At 40.6% G+C, this 25946-nt stretch overlaps 1 protein-coding gene across 1 annotated transcript in view; it reads right to left on the bottom strand.

Annotated features, from left to right (window-relative positions):
• The window catches only part of NOTCH2 (notch 2), a gene marked incomplete at its 5' end in the record, with an annotated part of 75165 nt that overhangs the window by 29046 nt on the left and 20173 nt on the right, over positions 1-25946 (bottom strand). Inside the window, 9 exons of the mRNA XM_010281991.1 lie at positions 85-230; positions 1790-1982; positions 3656-3766; positions 4259-4492; positions 7815-7928; positions 9119-9232; positions 10422-10610; positions 11744-11899; positions 12731-12964. Coding sequence (XP_010280293.1) covers positions 85-230; positions 1790-1982; positions 3656-3766; positions 4259-4492; positions 7815-7928; positions 9119-9232; positions 10422-10610; positions 11744-11899; positions 12731-12964 — 1491 coding nt within the window. The remainder of the gene's footprint in view (positions 1-84; positions 231-1789; positions 1983-3655; positions 3767-4258; positions 4493-7814; positions 7929-9118; positions 9233-10421; positions 10611-11743; positions 11900-12730; positions 12965-25946) is intronic.

Genomic DNA, 25946 nt, shown 5'->3' with positions numbered 1-25946 from the left:
TTTAATGAAAAGATTAAAATGGCACTAAGGGTGCAATAAAGTGGAAAGGAAAAAGCGAACAGAAACTTCTCTCCGAATTTTCACCTTTGAATCCTTTCCTACAGGTACATCTATATCCATTCAACAGATCCTCACAAGTTCCTCCGTTCTGGCATGGGTTTGATTTACATTCGTTCCCTTCTGTTGAACAGTAATCTCCTATCCAGCCTGGGTCGCAGATACACTTGTACCTTTAGAGGGAAAAACAGCAGTAATTTTAGAGCATTCTGAAATAATTCCTCTACCAGTTTCTCCTGCAGATTAGTTTTGGAGAGAAAACCAGAAGACCTCTCTTTAGGAGAGCCCTAAGTTACGTTTAGACTGCTTACCCCAGCTGTATAGTTTTGAAAATACTGAAAATAAACCCTCCCTTAAAACCACACTTCCCTCTGTTAGAGTTTTCACAAAGCGCTCAGTCAACCAGCAATATGGTTCTGCTTTGATAACATAATCTCAGCACATTTAAACAGAAAAAAAAGGATTAAAAAAGTGGAGGGGAATAATAAGTTCCAAAGATAACTAGACTGATTTAATACAAAGTAGTGGTTACAAATGAAAACAGCTGGCTGGGAGTGGGAGCAATCTTCTTCATCATGTTTCAAAAGCTGAAGTAGAGCAGCACTCCACCCCTGTGACATAGAACCAAGGACTTGGTGAATCACCCTGGGCTCAGGCCACACAACACACACACTGGCCTTCCTCCCTGTCAAGCAAACAAGACTTTATCTGGCCCTAAGTGTAAGGTGTACATGGGCATAAATACGAATGCAGGTGACAGATGATAGGCAAGATGAACCAAAACATTTGTTTTCCAAGCTTACATGGAGGCTGAATTCGCAGTAAAGCCAACCTTCCTTCCAGCTCCAGGGAAAGTGCTGAATCCTGCCCTACAGAGCTACCCGCAGTGGTAAATCGCTTCCTTGCCCAAGTGCTGACAACACTTTCCAGGACGCAGCACACGTCCGGGAGGCACTGCTAGTCCACAGACAGTTGGGAAGGTTCACAAACACAAGCCCTACATCCCTAAACCTGTCGACTCCACAGGTCCTGCGCTCCCAGACTTACCATTTTACCAAAAACAGGTCTGATTCAGGGCTCCTGGAATCAGCATTTGACCTTCCTGGATGGGAAGACTCAGAAGCAATCAAAATAGCCAGAAAGAGCTTTCCTTTCCTCTCTCAGGCATGCAACAATGTGACTAAAGCTGATGAAATCTCAGACTTGGACAAACTGTTCTAAGTCAAACATTGCTCTATCTCCTAGTGTCAGAAGTTGTCTGCCTGCTCCTTAATACAGAGTATTTGGGTAGCAAGAACAGCACTAGCTAACAAAGAGAGTCTCCACATTAAACGTTTTAGAGTTTGATGGAATAGATAGCTGTTGCTCCCCAAAGATTCAATTTGGAACCATTTCTTTATTTTCATTGCATTCACTCTACTCACTTAAATTGCCAAACCTTCCCTCTAGACAGTGGCAGTCCACCCTGTGCTACGTGCCCATGCAAAGACAGCAAAGAACACAACGCAGGACAGAAAAACCTATGTCGAAACAGCACTGACTGCAGCTGGTGACTAAAGGTCTACACCTTACTGTGATTATGCCATGGGCAGCAAATAAGTCTGGATCCTAATCTGAGAAATTAGAGAAAAATCAGAAACCTCAAGTCAGGATGGAACTCTGGGCAAAGTAAGTTTTTTAAAAAAAGCATAGAAGGCAGCAGGTAAGTTTAACGTGACAAATAATTACTTACCCACTAGTAATGTGTGTGCAGTTGCCATGCACACAGGGATTACTAAGACAGCCATCTGCCTGTGACTGACAGTGAGGATGATGGTAGCCTTCAGGACATACACACCGAAAGCCATTGACTTCATTTATACATGTTCCACCATTATGACAGGGGCTGGATGTGCATTCATCAATGTCCACATTACAACGCGGGCCTAGAAAAAACCCAATACTTACTAAATAGTATTTTGTAAAAGAACATTTGCTTTGCATGTCTGCAAGAACATACATTAAGACACAACTCAGTAAAGCCAGTGCAGCGGGAGAGAGTTTGCATGCCTCTTTGCTTTAACTGAAGCCAAGAGAAGCATTTTTGAAAGATGCAGCACTTTTCTGTTCCTGGAAAACAGCACTTACACTCAACAAGTATTTACAAACCATTCAAGAAGCTCAATAGAATTCCACTAAAAATCACCGGTTAATATTCGTTAGGAAGGCAAAAATCACTCAACGGTATCATGCTTGGAACAAACCTCTTCAGCTCCACTTGTCATAGCCCTGCTCTTCTGCTTTGAAAGTACCTACCCTTTGAACAACCAATACTGCCATACTGTCTGCAGTAAATATAGTTCTTGTGGTTTATTGCGCAAAAGGGACTCTCTTAAAAAACACCATTTCCTGTTTTGCCTGCCTCTGATTACGACTGCAAGATCCTTGAAGTAGTGACCGTAAGATCTTGTGAGGCTGGAAAGCTAAACAAAGTGAAAGTTGCAGTAAGTTGGAAGCATTTTTAACATAAGGAAAGGACAAAGTAATGAGACCCCCTGCAAACCAGCTCTTTAAATACTAGAATATGCCAATTCATCATATTACTGAATTATTTTAATGTCATAACAGTAAGAAGTCCAGTGGTATAACAAACATGGTATGCCAGCAACAAAGAAGACTGAAAGGCAAGAGTGATCAGCCTCTTCCTCTTCTGGGGACTAAAGAGTACCACCATGCCAGAGCCAAAGGAAGGAAGGAGCATCAGAAGTTTAGAAAGACTCCAGGAGAAAAGCACAAGACACATGAAACCTCTTAGGGCTATTTCTAATGCGTTTCAGATCAATTCTAATTAGAATCATTCAGTAATAAACAGTAACAAACGTGATGAGAAAACTGTTATAAACAGTACCAACTGCCTTACAACAATTATTTTATGAGCGTATTACCCTACATGGCTCCAAACATATTAAGTCCATTATAAACAGTGTCGAGATGTGCTTTAGTCATCAAAAATAGTCCTGATGTAGATCTACAGTTCTAAGCATGGATCCAAAAGTGCCTAAAAGCTTCTTTTTTCAGCCCTACTTTTACTGTATTAGATAAGTCCTTATAATTATAAAAAGGAGACAGAACAGACCACACTATGAAAGAGAAGTACTGAAAAAAGCAGGTTATTCAGCTGGAGACTTCAGAGTAGAGAGCAGCTCATTAGAACACTGAGTTAATGCTTTGCTTATACAGAAAGAGAAATACTGTTCACTTCTGTGAAAGCCCAAGGTACTGTCTAATCAAACACCTTTCTACATCATCTGCAGTCTCCCTGTCCCTGGAAAGAAGCTGTAAATAATAAACCGAAGTCACATGGGTTTATTTGTTGTAAAACCAAGAACCATGAATTGGATGTAATTACCTAACAAGAATGGCATTTCACAGTGCAGATTAGGCCATTTTTCTGCTTGGTAGCACTTGCTGTAATGTAAGACGCTGAGATTCAAAGATTAGAAGGACTTACCAAGATACTTACTGAATCCCTTGCAGTCAGTATGCAAAGAATAGCTTCCTTAGCTACCCGGATAACTATCTGCAAAACAATTCAAAGCTATCGGGTAGCTGACTTTACCTGTATATCCAGGTTTGCAAGCACAATTGTAGCGGTTAATGCCATCAATACAGTCCCCGTGAATGCATGGGTTACTTGCACAGTCATCAAAGTTATTTTCACAGTTCACTCCTGAAAAAAAGTCAGAGGAATAAGGAGGCCAAATCTTACAAGGCAGACAACAAAACTATTTTCCAGAAATGACCAAATTAAGAATCCCACCTGCTTCAAAGTTGCATATGCATTGGTGCAACTTAAACAGGCGATGGTGCAGAAGCACTTCAACACCAAGGAATGGCACCTGGGTGCTGACGAAATATGACCCTGAACTTGGACTAAATGTTTAAACAAAAGAATAAACCATTTTGAACAACATGTCTATTATTTTCTGCATGCTTGAATTCTGGGAGACAGGAGGAGGTAAATTCTTCCAAGATCAGTTGCACTACCAATGAGGGTTTGGCAATCCACACAAACACAGGAAAACTCAGCAAGGAAAACTAATGTGAAAATGATACACTCATACCACAAGCTTATCTCTGTATGCAAATTTAGCACACACAAGAAATAATTAAATGCTTGAATTGTGTTAGAATCTGATTTTTCCACTTGTGCTTTATGTACCTGAAGTGCCCAGCAAGCAGTTGCATTGGTAGCCATTCACCAAATCAATGCAGCGCCCTTGATGGAGGCAAGGATTGCTGTGGCATTCATCTATCTGCTCGCTGCATATGGCACCCATGTAGCCAGGATTGCATATACATGTGTATGAATCAATTCCGTCTTGACATTCCCCATGGTGGCAAGGATCAGGATCACAGTTGTTGATGTTCTCCTCACACAAAAGGCCAGTAAAACCTAAGGAAAAATGATCAACAGGAGTAATTAAGAAGTTAACTGGTATGATGCTGCAGTGAATATAATGCAAATATAGAAAGAATCATATTACGAATCAGCAAAGTGGCAGACAGCACAAAGGGTAACTGGGCATCTCAACTGCTGCCCATTTTCCAGCCCTGGAAAACAACACTCTTCCACTGTTCACAGCACTACAGAACAACAACTTGCATTTGAAGTGGTTACCTTCAGTTTATTCAGAACAGTAGCAATGAAAGGAAACATGTAAATCTCCATGAGCAATATTTACTCACATCAGTATAAACTATCTGAAGGCACTCTCCTGTCATCATTTCCTCTACACAATACTAGGGGGGTTGACTTTTTTAGTATGAGAAATGACTACAAAGATGCTGCAGAAACCTTCCCAAGGGAACTCCCTTGGCTCATCTCAAAGCTTCTGTGGCTCTACTTATTAAAAAGTTTGTTGCCCCTCTCATTGGGAAACCTTTCAGTAACTCCAATCAAGCACCAACTGCAAATTTATGAAAGACTGCATGCAACCTCTTCAGTTCGGAGTGATGAAACAAGCAGCAATTTGGCTTGTTTCATTCTGCTTCAGCTGGGAAACATCCTGAGCAACAGAGGACAGAATCTATTCACCAGAAGGGCTAAAACAATGGTTCAGGAAGCTCAGAGCAGCAAACAACTCCCTCAAGAGCCCTGTCTTCCATGATGGAGCACAGCTATATGAAACAGGGACACTTTAAAATAAATGGTTTTCAGAGATGAGGTTTTGGAGCAATAGCTCACACTGCCTTCCAGCAGCTGGAGATTAGAAAGGTAGAACTTCAAATTTCAAACACCAACTGGAGACTGATACAAACCAAGCTGCAGGCAATTTCAACAGCTGAAGAGTGATTCTCACCTGAGTATTATAAGTGGATAACAGGCTCCCCATTTTTCATACAGGTTTGTGGTTATTTCTCTGGTCAAACATACCAGGTGACGGCTAACATTTCCAAGTTCTGCGAACGTATGCATGGATGAATGGGTGTGGAAGCAGGTGGGGAGAGGGAAGGGAAGCTAGTTAGAGAGATGGATATAAAAAGATGTTAGGGAAGGAAGAAAAACAAACCGATAAGAGGACTAACAGTGGCAAAAAAAAAAAAAAAAAGGAGGACGGAGGCAAAGAAAAGAGGAAAGACCTAAAACAACTCAAGAAAAGAAAAGCCATGATCTACCACTGGGAAGGAGAAGTGGAATAATGCCAGAAGGGAAAGAAAAGACAAAAAGCAAGCAGTAAATAGAGCTATCTGTACAGCATTCGGCCAAACATTTTGCAGTTTTCAATCACTTCGGCAGCTGGCGATTGCCATTCAGGGAACACATTTCACTCATAATATGAGATTAATAGAGCAAGAACATACTCAAACATTATTTTCCAGTAACTGACCTGCCCCAAAGATGAATTCCACATTGCAGTCTTATAGAAGGCTATCAATATTAAATACAATACTTAGCATGTATTGGTTCAAAAAATTATTACCTTGCCTCTTATTGCAGCTCAACTGAACCATTTAAAGATCAGATCTGTTTCTCAGTCTCTTAACTGAACATACCTTACTGAGATATTATTCCCCTCTTTGCAGACAAGAGTTAGACTAGAAAAAAAACACTTGGATATAGAACGTAAGAATTCCTTAGGCAGGATGGAAAAAAGCCCTAGGGCAGAGTCCCTCTTCCATTTTCAGCCAAAGTATTAACCAAGGATTTTACTAAGAGCTGCTGCTTCAGTAACACACATTTGGTTGCTTTCAGCCTGTTCCTTGAAAATGCTCCATACATCATGTGTCTTCATGGAAGCAGAAGTCTTCCCTTCTCACCTGGGAAACCCAGGATTTCTGTACTGAGGTTCTTCCAGGAGTTTAGTGCCCAAGTTCAAAACATGCTTTTCAAAGTGCAGCTCTCCACACTGTCCTCCACTACACGACCCAAAACCTTCCTAGGCCCAATAAGCTCTGCACACTTGACGAATGAAAGCAACCAGGCAACACACCAGCTTGAGAAATACTTTCTAAGATAGTTTCCAACTTTGGGGATGAGTTGAGCTTTTTCTTCTTTTTGCAAGTGTCAGCTTATTCTGTCACATGTAGTAATCAAAAGGAGAATTCTGACAACAATAATTATTCCTCTCCTGATTAGGACTACTGCATTCCCCTACTTCCAACAAATTCATTATTTCTTCAGGCACTTTGGGGGAGGGAGGAGAGGGTATGTGTGAAAAGACTGGGGAGGAATTTTTAGGCTAATCTCTGCTACATTCTGTACAGTGCATAATAAATTAACGAAGTCAAATTTGCCCTAACAATTTGATTATTGGAATGATTCAAAAGGAGAAAAACTGCACAGAAGTCTAGCCAACCTAACAGCATACTTCAGGGAGAAAGGTAGCTCCAGGAATTGCTCAGCCTCTTCCCTAATGGAAGAGTTAAAGCCAACACGTTCCATGCCTGAATCTGCATCACGAGCAACACATCTGGCACCATTAACTGAAAGCAACCAAAAGTCATTCCTTACTGAGAATTAGAATATAACAGCTCTGAACTGCCTCTTATTTGACCAGATGCAAAAATTAAGATAAAATATATCTACATCACTTCTAGAGGTCTGAGGTTAAGAAAATCCCATAAATAAACCTGACGCTTTGTATAATAGTGTAATTAACCAAGCAGGTAAAGGTATTTAGTGCATTAAAAAAAAACACCTCAGTTCCACCCACAGTTCTGTCAAAATTTCTGTATGATGCTTGACAAATCATTTTAACTACATTCTGGCAGGCAGCTACTGTGTGGTATTTCTTCCAGTGGACACAACTTTTACTGCATTTCAATCTTCCACTTCTGGCATAAAATAGCCTGATGCAACAGGAATCAGAAGACACAGTAGTACTGCTCTGCCCACCTCTTGTTCTTCACCTGTATACTATATAATCTGACTTGGAAGAAAGAAAGATAAGCCACAGACAAAAGGCTTCACACTGCTGGTTTTCCACTCACAGATTCCATAGTCAATACAGAAGAAGCTGCACCTTCTAGGAAGCAAGAGATGGGGCTGAAAGAGGGAGGCCAGAATTCCCATCAATTGTGAACTCACTGCTGTCACAAGAGAAAGGCTTTCTGTACTTAAATGCTATTCTCTGCTGCAAAGGAGTAGACAAAGCTTCACAACAAGCAAGCAGTATTTCAGAGAAAGAAAGAATGTTGACATTCCTTTGACCACCCCTTTATGTATTTAGGTTACAGGTGATCTCCAGTCCAGGGGCTCTGAGCACAAGACTAACCTGTGGCGCACTGGCACTCATAGCCATTGGGATGGTCGATACATTTGGCTCCATTGAGACATGGCGTGCTGGAGCAGTCATCTATATCAATCTGACACACGGCACCACTGAATCCTGAAAGGCACAAACAAGATAAAAACCCAGAAGTAATTTGAAGCAGTTAATCTAAACAGCTGCACTGTCAGAAATTATTTACTAGCAAATCCTTAAAACCACCCAAATGTAAGCTCAGTAAATCTAAACTCAAGTGCATCATTAAGCACACACACACACCACACCCTGGGTGGATTGGTTCCTCGTCCAAACCACCAGCCAAAACATAGCTCCTATCCTCCAGGTCAAAGGAGCCTCAGCTTGAAAACTGAGACGGCTGAGTCAAACAGAAATAAAGCAGATGGAGCGCAAGCAGTGCTGACCACTGGACAGTATGCCTGTCTATAAAACTGAGAGGCCACCAATAAAAACTATCAAGTAATCAAAGCAAGTAACTTAAAATGAAACAATAATGCATACATCACTAGAGCCTTCAGACTAGAATTACTACAGCAGTGTGGAATGTGGTACAATACAGCACTATATCTTTCGATACACTCCTTGAAATAGTTAACGAACAATCAACAGGTTATGTCAGATGATGCAGATCCTTAGGCACGTCAAGAAAAAAAAAAAAACCAAAACTCCAGGAATGCTTCTTGGAGGAAGGAACCAAAGGAGGAGCCAGAACACCATTAGTCAATAAGAAGGATGCAGAGCAGGCTTTTGTCAAATATATTCTCATCTCAAAACTTTTTGTCAGCCATCAAGATAAGTGATGTTTACCCTGTAGCTAACACTGATCTCTCAGCTCAGCTTTTGTCCTTCTTTTCTACAAGTGGAGACCTGATCCACCTCCCTCCTCATGCAAGCACCACAAGCTCTACTGATGCAAAAATAGCTTCTGCCTAAAAACCTCAGAAAAAGACAAAAACCATGCAGAGGCTCTGATTTTTAAAATGTATTTATAATTACTCATCTATATCTCACTGTGATATTCACAGTAAGAGAAGCTCTTGCTGCCAACTACCCTTCAAGGTGAGGTGTCCAACTGTATGTTTCTCAACACCTACCCAGTTACAGACACAAAACTCATATGACCAATACATGTCTATTCGTATTACCAGTGACTGCAGCTCATTCATTCAAACATATGCTGCACTAAGACAACAGAAACCCGCAAGAAACATACTGCCCGCACTCTCTCGCTGGTTGTCTATGTGGTTCTTGGTAAGGTGAAGTGGGAAAAGCTTCCAGAAATAAGTACTCACCAGGAGGACAGACACAGAGGAAGCGGTTGATTTTGTCAAGACACTCTCCATTGTTCACACAGGGATTACTTAGACACTCATCAATATCTTCTTCACAGTGAACACCTTTAAAACCTGTTTAAAACAAACAAACAAAAAAGAAATAAGAAGAGGTGACTGAAAGCCTCAGGAAGCGCCCTTTGAAGTATAACTGCCTCTTATACCGGCACTGAAAGTCCACCCTTAGTTTCATTGCAGGTTTGCAGTTTGGACAGAACCTACGAGGTAAGAATATACACCAGAGGTTAAAAAGAGACATTGAATGTGTATTTTTCAAGATTGCTGAACATGCTCACTTAATCAGCAGTAATAAGAAAAGTTTGTGCTGAATTCACATCTAATGTTTTCTTCCAGTTAATGAGAAGGGGTTATGTTTTAACATTTGGGAAGATATCAATATATTTGGGTATGCACCAATGTAAGCTAAAAGGTAAAGAAACAAACACAGCAGATAATTTTAGCTGTTTTAATTTTAGCTCAAGGCTTTTTAGCTAAAGACAGAGTAAAAGAAAAACATTAAGAAGGGTGAGGGTCTAGAGTTCCACCTTTCAAAACAGGTTAGATATTAATAAAAACTCATTCTAGTTTTCATGGTCTCAGCTGATCACCTGCAGGGGTCACAATTCTTTCATGATACTTTATAAGACTGTGCAACTGGCAACCTGCACCCTTTTCTTTTTTTACCACCTTCTATCAGAAAGCAAAATAGCAGACTACATAGGTCATTGGTATGCTGGACATGTAAATTTTATAAGCACGATTTCAATCAAGTAACTTTTTTGAAGAGTTATTTCCTCAGGTCAATGGGAGCTTGCATCATTTGGGATATTTTAAGCAGAGAAAAAACCCAAACACTATTATCCAGAATCATCATATACATATCTCAAAACAGTCTTTCTATTCAAGTTTGCACCTGCTTTGCTTTCACAAACTTAAGTTTCTGCACATACACTTTATCAGGTATAGTAACAAATATGTTCACATATACTCCAACTGCTAACTTCCTTTGCTGAAGTAGAGATTGGTTTATTTCTCAGTCCTCTTAACTGCTTTCTCCCTCCTCCACACAAATGCGAAGTCCTCCTGGCTGGTGCTGCCACAGCAAGTTCGCTCTCACCATTTAATTTAGCCTCACCCTTTACAATTTTGTGTTCCACTTCATCAGAGCTGGCAACCCTCCCTGTGCTCTGCCTTCTGAATTCCTCCTTTTCTGGAAACCCCATCTTTGTCAGAAACCCCCATCTTTGTCAGAAACCCCCCTCACCTGGCATACAGAGACATGTGAATCCTCCAATTTTGTCCAGGCAGGTGGCATCGTTTTGGCAGGGGTTTGAATGGCACTCATTGATGTCCATTTCACAGCGAGGTCCTGTGTAGCCCTTCAAACACTCACAGTGGAAAGAGCCTTCTGTGTTTACACATTTCCCAGCATGTTCACAAGGATTGCTGTTTGCTGCAAGAAAAATATATACGTGTGTGTCAAAACCTCTCCTCAGAGCAGGAAAGCCTCAGCATTCTTTATTAGTCATGGTCTTTTCCAGTGGTCATTCCTTTCTGGCAAGTAATACTGGGGAAAGACTGTTCATCCTTTTGGGGAAAGGCTATTGTGATTGAAGAAAACATGTGGCAGTTACTTGCCTGTCAGGCGCAAAAGGGAAGATTGCCATCATTACCAATGGACCAAAGGAGCAACTCTGGTCCGTATTACTAACTACGGTTCTTAAGAGGAGAGTATCAAGTAGCAGGGATTAAAGAATTAATGATGTTTTCAAGATTTTATCTCTAGATCATCTTTTACGTTTATTTCACTCCTGAGGCTGACAAGATGCCACCACGGCCACAAAACCACCAAACTAGTCCTTCGTGTGTTTTCAAAAAGGAACAGCACTCTTGTCCAAGGCAGACTCAGGAATGAAATTCAAAGAAGTGCTTCTTTCCAATACTTCCAGGAGTGCTGGTTAGGTATCACCTTCATGCATCACACTCTAGAAGCATGAACTAGCACTCTCAAAACTACAAGCAAGTCTGTGAGAACCCAGCTAATCCCCCAAACAATAAAACAAATAGCATGATATCACAGAACTACAGCTTTAAAAGCCCACGTGATCACCAGTCTTAGAAGGAACTCAAAAGATCCAGCCATATTCTGGCTGTCAAACAGCCCTGATATATTTCTACCAAGGCAGGAGCTGCAGCAGCTCCCACACAAACTGCGGTACTTTGGTTGTACACTGCAGTTCTAAGGGTCAGCTTAATTACTGCATCTTTTTGTGTGCGCTCCTCCCACAATGCTAAAAAAGCCCTCTTGCACAATGAATAATAATTAAGCATCTCCCTGCTTTTCATATTGCAGAGGCTAACAGTTCAAATATGGACAGCTATTCTGACTCAGCCTTTTGCCCCAAGTCTTGCACAAGATTTAAAACTCATCTAAAGGCACTGAAACGAAAGAGGGAGAGCAAGAAAGAAGTCGCGCTTATGTTGAGAAGCTATGGTAAGATGTATATTCTTGCCCCTCTGTTAGTTCATAAAGCAAACAACACAACTCCCTGTTCATGTACTCACAAATAGCCAATAGAAACTCACCCATTGCACATTCATCCACATCCTCAGTGCAGTCTGCTCCCTTATGGCCTTGAGGACAGGTGCAGATATAGTGTCCATTCACAGGATTGGTATCACACAGAGCGCCCTTCTGGCATGGATTGCTAACACATGCATCATCCAAGTGGCACAGAAGACCTACAGAAGCATCCGAGAGTTTATTCAAAAAAGCAAGATATAGCAGTCAGACTGTATGTTACACAAACAGATCCTCTATCCTGATATTTCAGCTAAAGATTCTCACAGCTAGAAGCCTGAGCAATATCTGATAGGCTTCAACCTATAGACTACTACAGGGATTTCACCACACACATAAACCATTACATTTAAATATAGATCCTGTGACTTCAGAGGTGTCTCCAGCACTTGTGGAGCAGTACAATGGCTTACCATTACCAAAATCTCCTTGGAGTAGTTAACTGACTCTTCTCTCTAAACAGCATGATGATATTTCTGACAGCTGAAAACACAGGTACACATGAAGCTCATTTTCTTAATTCAGATATGCTGATCACTTGTATTTCCCAGTAGTAGTAAAGAGACCTTCATATTCTTACCTACCATGCAACAGCAAATTTTCCACTATACCAGTAAGGGCATCCTCACTCACGCAAAAATATGTTTGCCTTCTAGACTTTTAAGTACAATTATTAGAAGTGGCACAGAGCAAGTCACCCTCATACATAACTTGTCAGGCAAATACAGGTCCTGCTAAGCACCAGAAAAAGAGCTGCTTTCCTCGCAATCTAAACTGTAATAAGTTTGTCTTCCAGCCTAATACAAATACGTCTTTGTCCCAAACTACAGAGGTTTAAAAGGTCTTTGCTCGCAGACAGCACATGTTTCCCTTTGTTCTTCCTGGTTTGGCTACAAAGTGTGTAACATAAACACACCACTTTAAGCAAATGCATAAACTTCAGGAAATATCTTCTATTAAGTACCAGACCTATGCAAGTTTTCTGCCCTTACCTGCCTTTCCTTCTGGACAAATACATGAAAAAGAAGCCACTCGATCAATGCAAGTAGATCCATTAGCACAGGAGGCAGTGAAGCAATCATCAATGTTTTTACTGCAGTCGTCTCCACTCCAACCATTGACACAGACGCAGGCATAGCCTCCATTGTGGTTGGTGCAGGTACCTCCATTCTGACAAGCATTGGGCTGGAGCTGACATTCATCAACGTCTTCAGTGCAAAACTGGCCTGATGCACAAAAAGAAACAAGTTTAATAAAAGCTCAGACACAAGAAGATTCTTGCACAGCTAACATAACCAAGGGAAACACTGTAGTCCGACTTGATTGCCACTTATTTCTAGGACCTGAGAACTTCCATCAACACTATCATCAAATTAGGCAATGACAACTTGGCATCCCTAAATGACTGCAAAGTAGGAGCTGAACTGCAAATAACTTTAAAAAGGCACGGTGTGAGCGCCAGCAGGCAGCCTGCAGTATACGAAGACATATCTGCAAGGATGTGAGAAGGAGAAAGGATGAAGGTCTGCCTGCAGAGCAGCCAGGGAGACTAAGAAGAGAGAAGATGGCCTCACGTGAAAATCTTGGCCAAAGCAGTGTCAACAGGCCAGCAGCAAAGTAACTCTTATCAGGAGAACTTAATTCTTCCCTATGTAATTATGCAATTGATAAGGAAGAATAGAATTCTCGAGACTCTTCTACCTAAAATACTCATTTTCCTTCCCCTGGGTATTTCCACAGACAACCACAAATAGTTAGGGTTTTTTTGGTGGTTGTTTGTTGGTTGGGTTTTTGGGGTTTTTTTAGAGATAACATAAATATTCTAATAAAACATTTTAATGACTGGAGATATTGGAGGAAAGAAAACAAATGTACACTGTTTCAGAAATTTTTAAGGAAAAGGACCACTGGACTACTGAGATCAGTTTCAAGGGATACTGAATTTCATGGTCACATCTATAGGAAGCTCAGCAATTCACATTTACTAAAATATTTATTTATGCAAATCCATCTTGCTTTGACATCAAGATCAGAAGAACCTTCCACCTGCATCAATATTTCATTTCAACACTTACTCGTCTTCCCAATTGAAGTTGCATTGTTTACTTTTAAGCTGCAATTGTTTAGCTTATGTTTCAAGTCATTCATTCTTCTTTTGAGTTTCTTGAACAGATAAAACCTAATGGCTAAGCACCAGCTAATTTCTTCTAAGGTTGGCATACAGATGCAACCATGGAGTACTGGTCACAGTCCACAATCATCTTTTTGATAAACTATTTCTCCCCTTTCTGTTATGTTAAGGACTCTCTTGCACTGAAAACATGCCTCCTCTTTTTTTTTTTTTTCAGTTCCTTATAACTTGCTTTTACCACCCTTCCTAAAACATTGATATGATGTACATAGTACCAAAAGACCGCTCTTTATCAGAGAATAAGATTAATTTATTTAATGTGGCCTTCCCAAACCCTGCAGCTGACATCATCACCTCCCTCATTAGCTCGCAGCAGCTTTCCATTGCTTGGGTCAAGACTCTTAAGCAACTGTGTTGCTACCACCAAGATCCTCCCATTTGTCATCTCCAGCTACTGTATCAGCTGCACTTAACATTTGCCTGGAATTCCTCCCGTATTCCAAGAATAAGAAATTCAAGAGCAGGACACAGATCTTCCCTGCCAATTTGCCTGGGCTCCAGTTTATTCAGGTTTGCCAATTTAAAAATACTTATTAGGCGTTGCTTAACAGTCACCGTGTTTATTAATGGCCCAGAAATTATGATGCAAGTGCACACATGCACCCTCCTCCAATACACAAATCTGAAACATTTACTGTTGGCAGGAATGTAAAAATGTTCAGTCTTAACCATCTCCATCTACTATACCAAAACCATGATTTCTTTTGTTTTCAAAGTACTTAAATAAACCTTAGCCTTTGGTCCTGTGAGCTCTAGATTTTTTTTCCTTAGTGGCAAAGAAATAAAATAACTTAAAAAAAAGTTGCACAGCTGACTTTGTTCTGTGCATGTGTTCCTTCCTCCAGCAGGACTACTTCAAAACAAGGGTGTTGACACTTAAAAAACATAACAAAATTTTAACAATAATAATTACAATAGAGTTTTCAGAATTAATCCACACTTCACAGTTTACTTAGTAAAACAGTTGAGGGGAAATCTAACACTTCATATTGTTATCTACAAAACATAGCGCTCTACATTACGAAAAAACAAAACCACTCATTTGTCATAATAGAAGTCGTTTGTTCATTAGCTTTCGATATTAGCTTATCAGTAACCAAACTGAAAAGAGTCAGTTATCTCAGACTGGTTCCTAGTAGTCGTGCGTATCTTGCAACTCAACACAACTGACTTCCTTTTAAAAAAACTAATCAAGACATTATTTGCTTATTATAAAAGTGATTTTCCTTCTTTTCTTGGAGGAGGCCCAACCCAGATCAAAGAACGCACTCTCTGACGAACACTCATCCGTAGCATAATGGTTTTGCAGAAGCGTTCTTGCAGCATTTACATCCTCCTTTTGACTGCAGCCAATTTAAACTTGGTATCACTAAAGCGTGAACAGTTTCCAGCACTGAAGTTGCCGCGCCGCTCGGGCTTCTAACGCGCCTCTCAGCATCGTCTGCCTTGCGAGTGGTTGAAGAGCAGTCCTGAAACACAACTTTTCGTGGGGGGTTTGGTGGATTGGGGGAGAGGGTGTGTATTTGTGGTTTGCTTGGTTTGGGTTTTTTTTTTTTTTTTTAAGCAAAGATGGGCAAACTACTCCTTCGTATAAACTCTCCGTGTTTGTTTTTAACTTCCCATTTGAAGTGTCACTAGTAATACCAACACTTAGGAATTTTTTTAATGTCTTCTTTTGCTAGCACTTATTTTCCACTTCTAGAAAGGACAGTACCAAGTGACATCACCAATGTCCTTGCAATAACTCTGTCATATTTCCACAGCCCTAAACTAAAACAAACTTTTAAAAGGTATATCAATGTCTCCACAAGAGGTGAAAAAGCAGAGCTTAAACTTCGAGCAATTCAACTGCATTTCAAGAACATACCACATTTGAGCTCCTTAAATTTGATCTTCACCCAGCTTCTCAGATTTCTAATGCTCCTTTTGCAGCTACCAGATCACAATCATATTTGTGTTTAATTATGGATATGAGCTCCCCATCTTAATGTTGTTTGTTTTAAAAACAAAGGAAATTTAACTCAATGAGGGGCATAAATGAGCAATTAACTATTGCATTTTACAATTGAGTATTTTAATTAAATATTTTAATTAAAAAAACTTGTTCTTTAGTGAAGTTACAATTGAAATCCAGACTCAACTTCTGGGAAAAAAAATATATACAAATCAAAAGCAACGTAAGGCAAGCAAAGCATATCAATCTAACTACATTAATAAAGTACTCAGTCTCATCACCATCAGGCAATGTAAGTGTAATAGTTTTTGAAATATTTTGGAACTATGTTTTAACATACTACAAATCCCAGACTGAAGCCCGAGGTGCTCACATTTCTTAACTGGAGCTGGTGAATTGGCAAGAATGCAAAGCAATTTCAAGTTCACTGAGAATGCTTGAGCCCTTTTTGCTGAAGTTGGGCTTGAGTGGCTTGGAAATGCATTCTGTGGCCCAAAGTCTTCAAAAGAGAGAAATTAATGTTTTTGAGGTGGGGTTTGCATTGTTTAGACACCCTATGGTTGCTTATATGGTGTTTTTGAATCTTTAGGTGTTAACACAACATGGGATTAATGGTCAATATTGTAATTCTTCACCACAGTATTTTGGAAGGGTTTTTTTGTTCGGGTTTTTTTGGTGCTGTAGTTTGTTGGGTTGAGTTTCCACTTAATTCTTAATGGGACAGCAGGATGGCTACAACCTCTCATCCCCCCAAAAGGGCTAATTTTCCCTCACTAGAGACTTCAACTCCTTGTGCAAGTAACAGAAATAGATTAATATTTTGGGCAGGTGCTGCAAAGAAAAGATTTGATGCATCTGTTGTCAGCGAGCTAGATCTTCAATGCAGTGTCTGTCCTGGGAGCTTCCTGAACAACTTTTTCACAGCAGAGACAGAAGTCTTGTTCAGCCTTGGACATAAACAGGATTTAACTCTAAAACTGCCCAATAAATGTTCTGCACAAGACTTCTCTCTGCCAGGTTAGTTAGGCAGATTTTTAAATCAAATGAGACAAAAATATCTCTGAAAAAGTTTACTTAAGGGATCCTACTTTGACTTAATTGTAACTGAACTAAGTATATTTATTTGTAGCCATGTACTTGGTAAGCTTAATTCTTCCTAAAAATCCTGAGCAGAAAACAAGTCTTTCATTCACAGAACTGAAATTCAACTTCAAAGTGCAAACTCTGTTATGAATTGTACGATATCATACACATCTTCATAACCCTAGTGTTTCTGAATGCCACAACCACTTCAGCTAAATGTTAATTCATTTAGCTGCAAGTTTCTGAAAGTATTTCTTTTCTTGTGCTCTAGCTAGTTTCAATTACATTTCTAAAAGAAACATAGTAAATATAGAGTGAACTAGTGAAGGCAAGCACAAAGACACGAACTGTACACTATTTTAATGGAAATGTAGAAACATACATATAAAAAGACAACAAGAAAGGAAACACAAATTACTCCAAGAAGCTAATAAAAGCCTAACCTGACCTTGATATTTGCAGAGCCTGGGAAATCAGCAAAATGCCGACTCAGGTTCTAAGTGACCTTGTACAATGTAAACAGCTAGTCCATGTGGTATTTCAAAATTGAAAACTAGAAGTAGAAAAAGGGAACAGCCTTCAACTCTTAGCACTTTTTGCCCACTATGAAACTAAGTTACTTCCTGCATATTTCCCCTCAGAAAAGCCATATGGAGTAAGACAGACATATTGCTGCTTTGATTGCTCCCATTTTCAGACCAGCAGGAACTGGACAGGAACTCCAGGAGCTTCTCTTTAGGCAGACACAGGATGCAGAGATTCAAGGCCCCTCCAGTAATTGCACCAGATTTCATTGATGAGAAACAGCCAGCCCCTTCTCCTAGAGGTTTTCATGTTAAAAGGAAAGTAAAGCTTGATTTATAAAGGTAGGGCAGATAGCACATAAAATGAGTACAACCCTACACTGCAAAAGTAGAGCATTAGCTTGAGCAAATAAGAAATCAAAACAGTCACCCTGGGAAGCAGCAATAGACGCCTCCAAAAGCTAATCCTACCGAACCATACAGGCTTTGCATAAAGCCCAATTCCAGCTGCACTGATCCTGCAGCTGAATGCACGACTTTCAGCCAGTTCAATCAGAGGTCTTCATCTTTGGCAGAGCAGACTTTCCATAAAGGAGAAAGTTTTCTTGGCCTCTTAACAGCCCTCCAGCAGGAAGGTCTCCTGATGCACAGCTGGAGTACCAGAGGCTAAAGCTCCTGAGAGGAGATCTCGCATGCAGTGTAAGCACTAAAACGTTTAGTAGGACAAAGAGTGCAAATACATTCCTGTGCCTTGGGGGGGGGGGAATCAATTCTTTGAAAACTGAGCTGGGAGGAGACAGCAATGTCCATTTCTCTCAAAATCACAATCACGACAGCGTGGACTCAGACTGAAGTGGAAGTCAGAATATCTTACAAGTTTAGTTTTTTAAAGAGAATCCAGCAAGAATCACAAACTGGTCCTCAAGGTCCTAAGAGACTAACTGGAAGAGGAGCATCAGGTTTCAAGAGGGTCTTATGCCCCCATCCTCTCAGTACCTCACCAGAAGTTTGTCACTTATCTCAGACTAGTGCTCCAGTACACAGGGAAGAGCTCACTAGCTCTCTTGAAAGGGTTATGTGAGAAGCTATAAACCAGATCTAGACAGAAACTCTCTAAAAGAGTAATTTAATTCACAAAGTATTCCAAAGATTATTGTACCGTTTTTGAATAGGGTCAGTGTAGCTAAAAGCAAGCATGGCTCTTAGAACTGTTTACATTCGTTTCTGCAAGTTTCAAAGGACTACTAAGTGAGAAGGTGAACAGCATCTTATCAAGATTCAAGAATAGGCTAACAGATAAGAAACACTATTCGTATAAAAGACTGAATCCAACTGTGGGAGAAGGTCAGCAGTGTCACACCACAAGGGACCATGCGGTTTCTTCCCCTTTCTAACCACCTGTGTGTATATGCAGGATGCTGGCTGGCAGAGCACATCTGGCTGGAGAAGGACATTTCTCGGTCCAGTTCTTTCTCGTAACACAAGGAAAACTTCCGTATTGACAGCATAACCCAATGCATGTTGGTCAGTCAGGTCAAAGTTCAGTTTCCTCAGGTTGCTGTGTGAGTCTCCTCAGCAATTGGAAGAGTAAAGGAAAAACTGCATGGAGCTATTGGGTCTTCCAGTAAAATGGTGTTTATGAAAAATACTTTCTCACATGTTTTTGAATTGTGTATTTGTAAAAACATCAAATTAATCTTTAACCCACAGAATTATCCATACTTCTTGAAAAAATTAAGTTACAATTAATGTATACATACAGGCACTGGAGGATTTAATTAATGGCCTGGAAGGAGATGAACAGTAGGCAGTGACATCTTTAACAAAATAATATTTATGTTATCCAAGAGGAAGCCAGGGAATTTCAGACAGATTCAACCAAGTGAGGTTGCTGGGCAGTGCAACAGCAGACAAAGGCTTGATGCACAAATGCCAAGTAAAATACAAGGGCAAACAGACTTATTGCAGAAGGTTTTGGTTAGGCACTCCTTGAGTAAAGACTTTAGCTTCCCTGGAAGAGTTCAGTGGGGACCTCTGCTCAATCACAGCTTTAATCAGCAAAATAAACATCACTGACAAGACATTTGACTACAAGGAAGAATAACTAATGCAAACAATTGTTGTGTAATAGCAATGGCAAACCCTCAATCTGGAATACATTTTGCAGTATTGAAGCCACCACCTCTGAAATAAGACATTGAAAAGGGGTAGAGTTCAGAGTCCGACAGACTGATAGAGAAAAGAATTTCGTAAGAGACTTACAAAGCAACTGTTACCCACAAAGGCAGAAAGATTATAAAAAGTATAATACAACAGTTATTGCAGGGAAGATACAGTGCATGGCAATGTATACAAAAGAAAATATTTGATCATTTATATAATTTGCTTTATCAGGTATCTCAAAGCAAAGAACTTCAAACTTCTATGAAAGAGGCGACACTTACACAGACAAGAACATCCAGAGCAATAAACAGGTAATACTGAAAGGGATCTCAAGTGTGATATCCAGATCACATCCAAATTCCAGACCCTCTGACAAAGCCACCTGCACAGCTCACTGCAGGCAATCCGATGAATGAGTGCTGCTTTCAGCTCCAAGGATGGCTTCAGGCACGCACAGAATTCAAAGGACTACACTGTTTACATCGGCAAAAAGTGCCCCCAGTTGCACGGGTGTTTAGTAAAGGTCTTCCCTGCTTAAGTATTATCATAGTTTCCCCTGAAAAAAGGGCTGAAGCCAAATATTTCTTTCCCCCTTGCAGGAGTTTTCTAAAGAAGTTAGAGGCATCAGAGCCCTCAGAAAAGTGCTCTTTCCCCAAGATCTCACAGCATCTTTCTCCCATTTAAAATACAGACCTACAGAGCAACAAAGCAGTAGCAGCCATTCCCAAGCCTCAGGTGTTGGGTTTTTGGTTTTGTTTTTAATAGGTGTGTATCTTGGGCGATGTTAAATGCCATCCAAGATATCATAAAATTTAAGAGCTTAATATAGAATTTGAACAATTGAAGATGAATCTACAATTGTAGTGAGCAGAGTAAACATCTGTGTTTATTTTAGGCTAATATGGTGGAGAAAAGAGTTTAATTTCATAACCACACTGGGAAGCATGTAGTGGAACTAATGGGCTTTTACAAGGGATTTTACAACCCCCAAATACAAAACTCTGGGCTTTAAGAGACTTACGCACGCCCTGATCCATTAAATACTGCCCTAAATCACTCCCCACAGACCACTGGGTAGAAAGCACAGTCCTGACAGCGCTCTTCAGAGGCAGTAATACAAATGAACAAAACAAAATTCATTAAAAATTATTAGTGATGCACTAACGACAGACTGGTTTAATATGGCAGTGGCAGGTGAAATTACTGGGGACAGCAGCAGGATAGAGAAGTAACCAAAAGGAAACAGGCATCATCAAGCTGTTCTCCATTTTGCCCTTCTCTTTTACCTCCTCTGGAGAATCCAGTGAATCAGGGAAATACCTAACAAGTGAAAAGATCTGCAAGGCAAAAATGTAACAGTCTGAGCCAAAACTTACAATAAAAGCTTCATATTCTCAAGCTATCTCAGCAACGCATCTTTAGTAATTATCCAAAGACAAATCACCTCATTCTAAGTACAAGGAAGGGGACAGAAACTGCCAGAAACAAGTCAGCTGCAGATAAAACAACTGTTACTGTTAGCATGGTCTCGCAGCACACATCCACCAACCCAGCCTCACCAGAGTGGTCTAGCCTAGTTTGTTTTAGTGCCAAACACATGCAAGATGTACTGAAAACTTTAAAGACAGCTCCACAAGAGATTATTTGGCACATTTGATCGCAAAGAATATTTCCCGGCCTGGAAAGTCACCAAAGGCGCAAGGGAAGAGGCAGCAGTGTGGTCTGAATTGAATGCTGTCATTCTGTCATCGGATCAGTTCAGCTGTTAACACCTCAGGTGTTTTATTACAGCTACCTCCGAAGCAAGGCTTGCTGTTGGGAAATGGAAAGCAGCACAAAACAAACGGGAAGCTGCGGTAGGTGTTCCTGAATGCAGGAAATAAAGTACTAACTAATGGTGTAACTTTCAGTGCCAGTGAAATCGGTCTGCTCTGCGCAACACTGGAATCAAGTACCACAAGAGAAACAAACAACATCCAGGATAAAGTTTATGTCCCATGCTTCAAATCATCTGTACACTCAAACTCAGAGCTGCCAGGTCTGGAGCCTGCCACATGCTCCCTGCTCCCTTTGTATCTGCCAGTTCAAACATGGAGGAAGAAAAAGAATCATAATCCCTCTTGGCCTCTTTCAGAGAGCTGTCTCTTGGAGATACTACTGTAGTGACAGCAAGTCACCAGCCAGCTTGTCAAGTCTGGCATAGACAGATCTCAGCCAGTACCAGAGAGGCAACTATGCTTTTTAATAAAGTCTGGAAAGGCACCAGGAAGTCTACTACTGCTACACCACTGGGAAAGATGGCTGCACTTCTCATAGGAGTCTGACCCAGTCTCCCTGTGCTAACACAAAGGTAAAGACTGCTCTTTGCCTGTTACATATGCACATGCCAACCAGGATCAGAAAAGAGCGTAACCCTGACAGCATGCTCTGGCAGGTAATAATCAATACTCTATAGAATGTAGCAAGGATGTGTATTCCATCATTTAGGAGACTGGCATGTTCAGCATTGACAATCCATGTCATCTAGTGTCAGAGTTCGTTCCTCTATGTTTCAAGCCTCCAAATATTCCAGCAAGGCAGTATTTTTTGAACACCAAGTTAGCATGACTTGTTACTGTATACTTTGTGATACAGAAGCTGAGGAAAGTGGTATTTGGCAAAGAAAGTTTTAAAAAACAAAATACCAGAGCATATGATCTTACATACAAATGTTAAACATTAGCCTTTTGATGTTTATCCTCCCTTCTTAGCAAGGAAAAGTCATGTCTGCCCAGAGTTTAAGGCTGTGATTTTCAAAGAAAACCAAGGTAGGGAGCAAATATTGCTCTAATTAAATAGGAATCGAACCCTTAACACCCCCCTTTGAAAATTCCTGACTAAAGCTCTGCAGAAAAAGTAACCCTTGTGCTAGTGTTTAAGAGCATATGACCAAGCTAACAGCTATTTTAATTAAAAAGCACAGTGCTGCTGCCTGAAGAGCTTTTCTGCTCAAGACAAACATTTGCTTCTTAAGCTACCTCCCAATGCTGGAGTTATTTGGTGGAGTCAGCTGTCAGCACACTGTGCTTCCCTTGAGACAAAGGTCTCCTAGATTTTAAAATACACAGTTCACTGGAGCCCCCTTTTCAGGGGAAAACAAAGCCTAAATAAATACAACTACCATGGGAGTCTCGCCTTTCTAGCCACAGGGGTACAAATAATGAAAGGAGGCAAGCAGGCCAAGCCTGCAACTGAAGCACTATAACGTAGGTCTTCCAAAACCCACTTGAGCATGGACATAGTGTGTCCCCCAAACCCGGAGACTCAACCCCACAACTCCTGATGCAGCACTTCAGGGGCAAACCATGCAAAGGACTTAACTCAATGGAGGATACAAATCTCTGCTGTGTGCCATTCCTGAACAGTGATTCGGGCCAAACACAGATTCATGATGATCCTCTGAAACACTGCAAACTTTCCACAGGAAAGTAGGTCTCCTTCTCAGCCAAGAAAAACAAAAGCATTTACAGCATTTTACATTGTTAATCACTTTAGTACTCAAATTCTCAAGTCATCTTTCTTGACACAAAGCTGCACAGGTTAGATCAACAGAGTAAACAGGTGCATTTTAAATAAAGTCTTGTTTCTTTACATGAATTGTAATCTGGAACAACCGAGCCGCCTTTAAATCCTCAGATGGCTTCACCTTCCTGTGGAAGGACACCCTAACCTTCCACACGACTTAACAGCCCCGGACCGCCATCACTTCCTCTGCATCCGCTCACCCATGAGACTGCTCTGTGAATTATAATTCCTGATCTCAGACAAGGAGGGGGGGGAAAAAAAAAAAAGCAGTTGGACAGGATTTTTTGCTAGATTAGCGAGTTAAAGTGGTATACTCCAACAAATACCAGAGCCAGCTCAGGGGAAGGGTGGCTGGGAGCAGGCAGAAAAGGCAAAGACACCTTCCCCCTCAGACCACAGCAAGCCCCTCAGGCTGGTTTAACTGCTGCAGAACAGCAGCATAAAGCAGAGTCTTCACATGGGACAGACATGGACAGGATTTTTTGGCTAATCTTTACTCAAATCACACTTAAAACCCACAAAATTCTCTGGCCTGCCATGCACAGAGGAAGACTTCAGTCTTTCACAAAAGCATCCTTATCTATTTCCAAGAAAAGGTGAGCTTTGTTACACATCTGCAACATTGTGCTTTGAAAAGACCCAACAAACACTGGTTCTGACAAAGGATTTAGCCATGGACAAAATAAAGTCATCCTTAAACAAACAAAAAAATCAGTTAACATTCAGCAACAGGAAAAGTCTAGGGCAGTTTCACCAAAAACACATCCATGAGTGTCTTGCCAGTTACAAATTTATGAGGTTGACAATCATTATAACCATATGAAATACAAGAACTTTGAAGGTGACAAAAACATTTGAATTTCTTGTCATTGTTTCTGAAAGGCAAGATTTTATCTTTCCGGAAAAAGCAGCAAAATGAGAAAGAAAAGGCACGCACTTCAACAAAAAAAGGAACTGTGAGCTCTGTTTGAGGAGTAGGAAATTAGACCAAAAGCAAACAGTCTCTCAAAAGCTAGATTCTAGTAGCAAACAGAAAAAATATTTTGTAAAAAAATGCATAGTTATGTAGTCCAGCCTACCACCTGTCAGGGAATTACAAGAGGCAGATGGTTACCAAAAGGAATTGGGATAGATTCTGTTTCAGTAAAGGATGCTTTACACAAAACTATTTTTCATCAGATGCAGTACAGCTTCTTGATTTTTCTAGCAAGGAATGGGACTGGTTTCTCCATGTCATGAAGCACAAACTATATTAAAAACCATGCTAGATCATCATCCACAGCATGAAGATTAAATAAAGACTAAAACTGCAAACAGACAAGTTTAAACTTCTCCAAGATTACTTGACAAGTAAGTATTTGAAAAAAGAGACTGCAGAAGAACTGTTATGAAGACAGCACATCTACACTGTTAAGTATTTTTAGAATAATTAGCACTTTTCATTTCTGGCTGACATTGACTTACAAACATGCATGTTTGCGCCTTTGTGTGCTGCTTAAAAAAACCAAAATGTTTTCTAACCTTAAGGTCCCATTGGAAGCTTTTGATTTCCTGAAGTGTTCACTCTCACAGTCCCACACTGTTGGGCTATGAGCATTAATCAGGACAGACTCCAAAAGAGTTGTTTGCTCAGCTCTCCCCTCTTCACTTACCTTAGAGATTATTTACAGTGTTATAAACCATATTTGTGCAAAGGATGGACTTGCACTTATACAACATTTCCTTATTGCTGAGTAATTTTTATTGTAGTTTACTTCTGTCAGCATCATCTGCAGTTTAATCTTAAAAAAAAAAATCCTTTCCCTCTCCAAACTAATCTAGCAGTCCTCCATCTACCCTCCCTGTTTTGTGCCCTGCCTCAGCGCCACACCTCATGTCTCCAAGCTGGACGTGTACTGTTACCCTGCACCTTCTCGGTCTCTAACTGAAGATGCAGGAAAGGGATTGAAGTCCATTCAGAGAACCAAGCTTCTTTTAAGAAAACACTACTGAGATGATGGAGTAGGGTCACTGCTGGGCTGAGCTGCAGGACCACATTAAAACAACAGGCATTCAGGTGACTTGCAAGACATTTGTCCACTCACACCACATGGCTGCATTCACTGCAGAGCTGGACAGGATTTCAGTGTGTCATGGGACATCACTTGCACATATGTTTATTGGGCAAAAGGAATATTATAGATACAATAAATGAAGTCTTAAAGGGCAGCTGGCCAAGAGCTTTTCACTGCACAGGCTTTCAAGCACAGCAACATATAGGAGGCCCCAACCACAGCCCTCCACTGCCTTTGTGAGACTTCAGCCTCCAGAGACACTCAGATCAGCAGTTATGCTGCAGAGGAATCACTAAGGCATCCTGTGGCTGCACAAAGCTACTGCCCCACGTGTGTCAAACCTACGCCAATGTGAACACGCATAGCTACTTCTGAAGTTACTCGTTTCAATCTGAACACCAAAAATGGCACTGTTCATTTCAGACAAGACAGCTCCTCAAAGGCTCCAGCATTCATTATTCCAACAGTCAACCTGCTGCTTCCTAAATGGTGAGACCAGTTCTAGTTCCAAACTGCTCTGATTCTTGAGGTCTAGAAAGTCAATGGCCTTGAGAAGCCATCACCTAAAACCACTGCTACGCTAATAAACTTAACTTCAACCATAAACAAAGGAAATTCTCAGAAAGCCCATTCCATTAAATCGTTTTAGAAAGCCATGGGAACATAAGGCTTGGG

This window comes from Phaethon lepturus, unplaced genomic scaffold, assembly GCF_000687285.1.
Source record: "Phaethon lepturus isolate BGI_N335 unplaced genomic scaffold, ASM68728v1 scaffold21122, whole genome shotgun sequence".
Lineage (NCBI taxonomy): Eukaryota > Metazoa > Chordata > Aves > Phaethontiformes > Phaethontidae > Phaethon > Phaethon lepturus.
The sequence above is the reverse complement of the archived record's forward strand: the minus strand, read 5'-3'. Positions and strand labels throughout refer to the sequence as shown.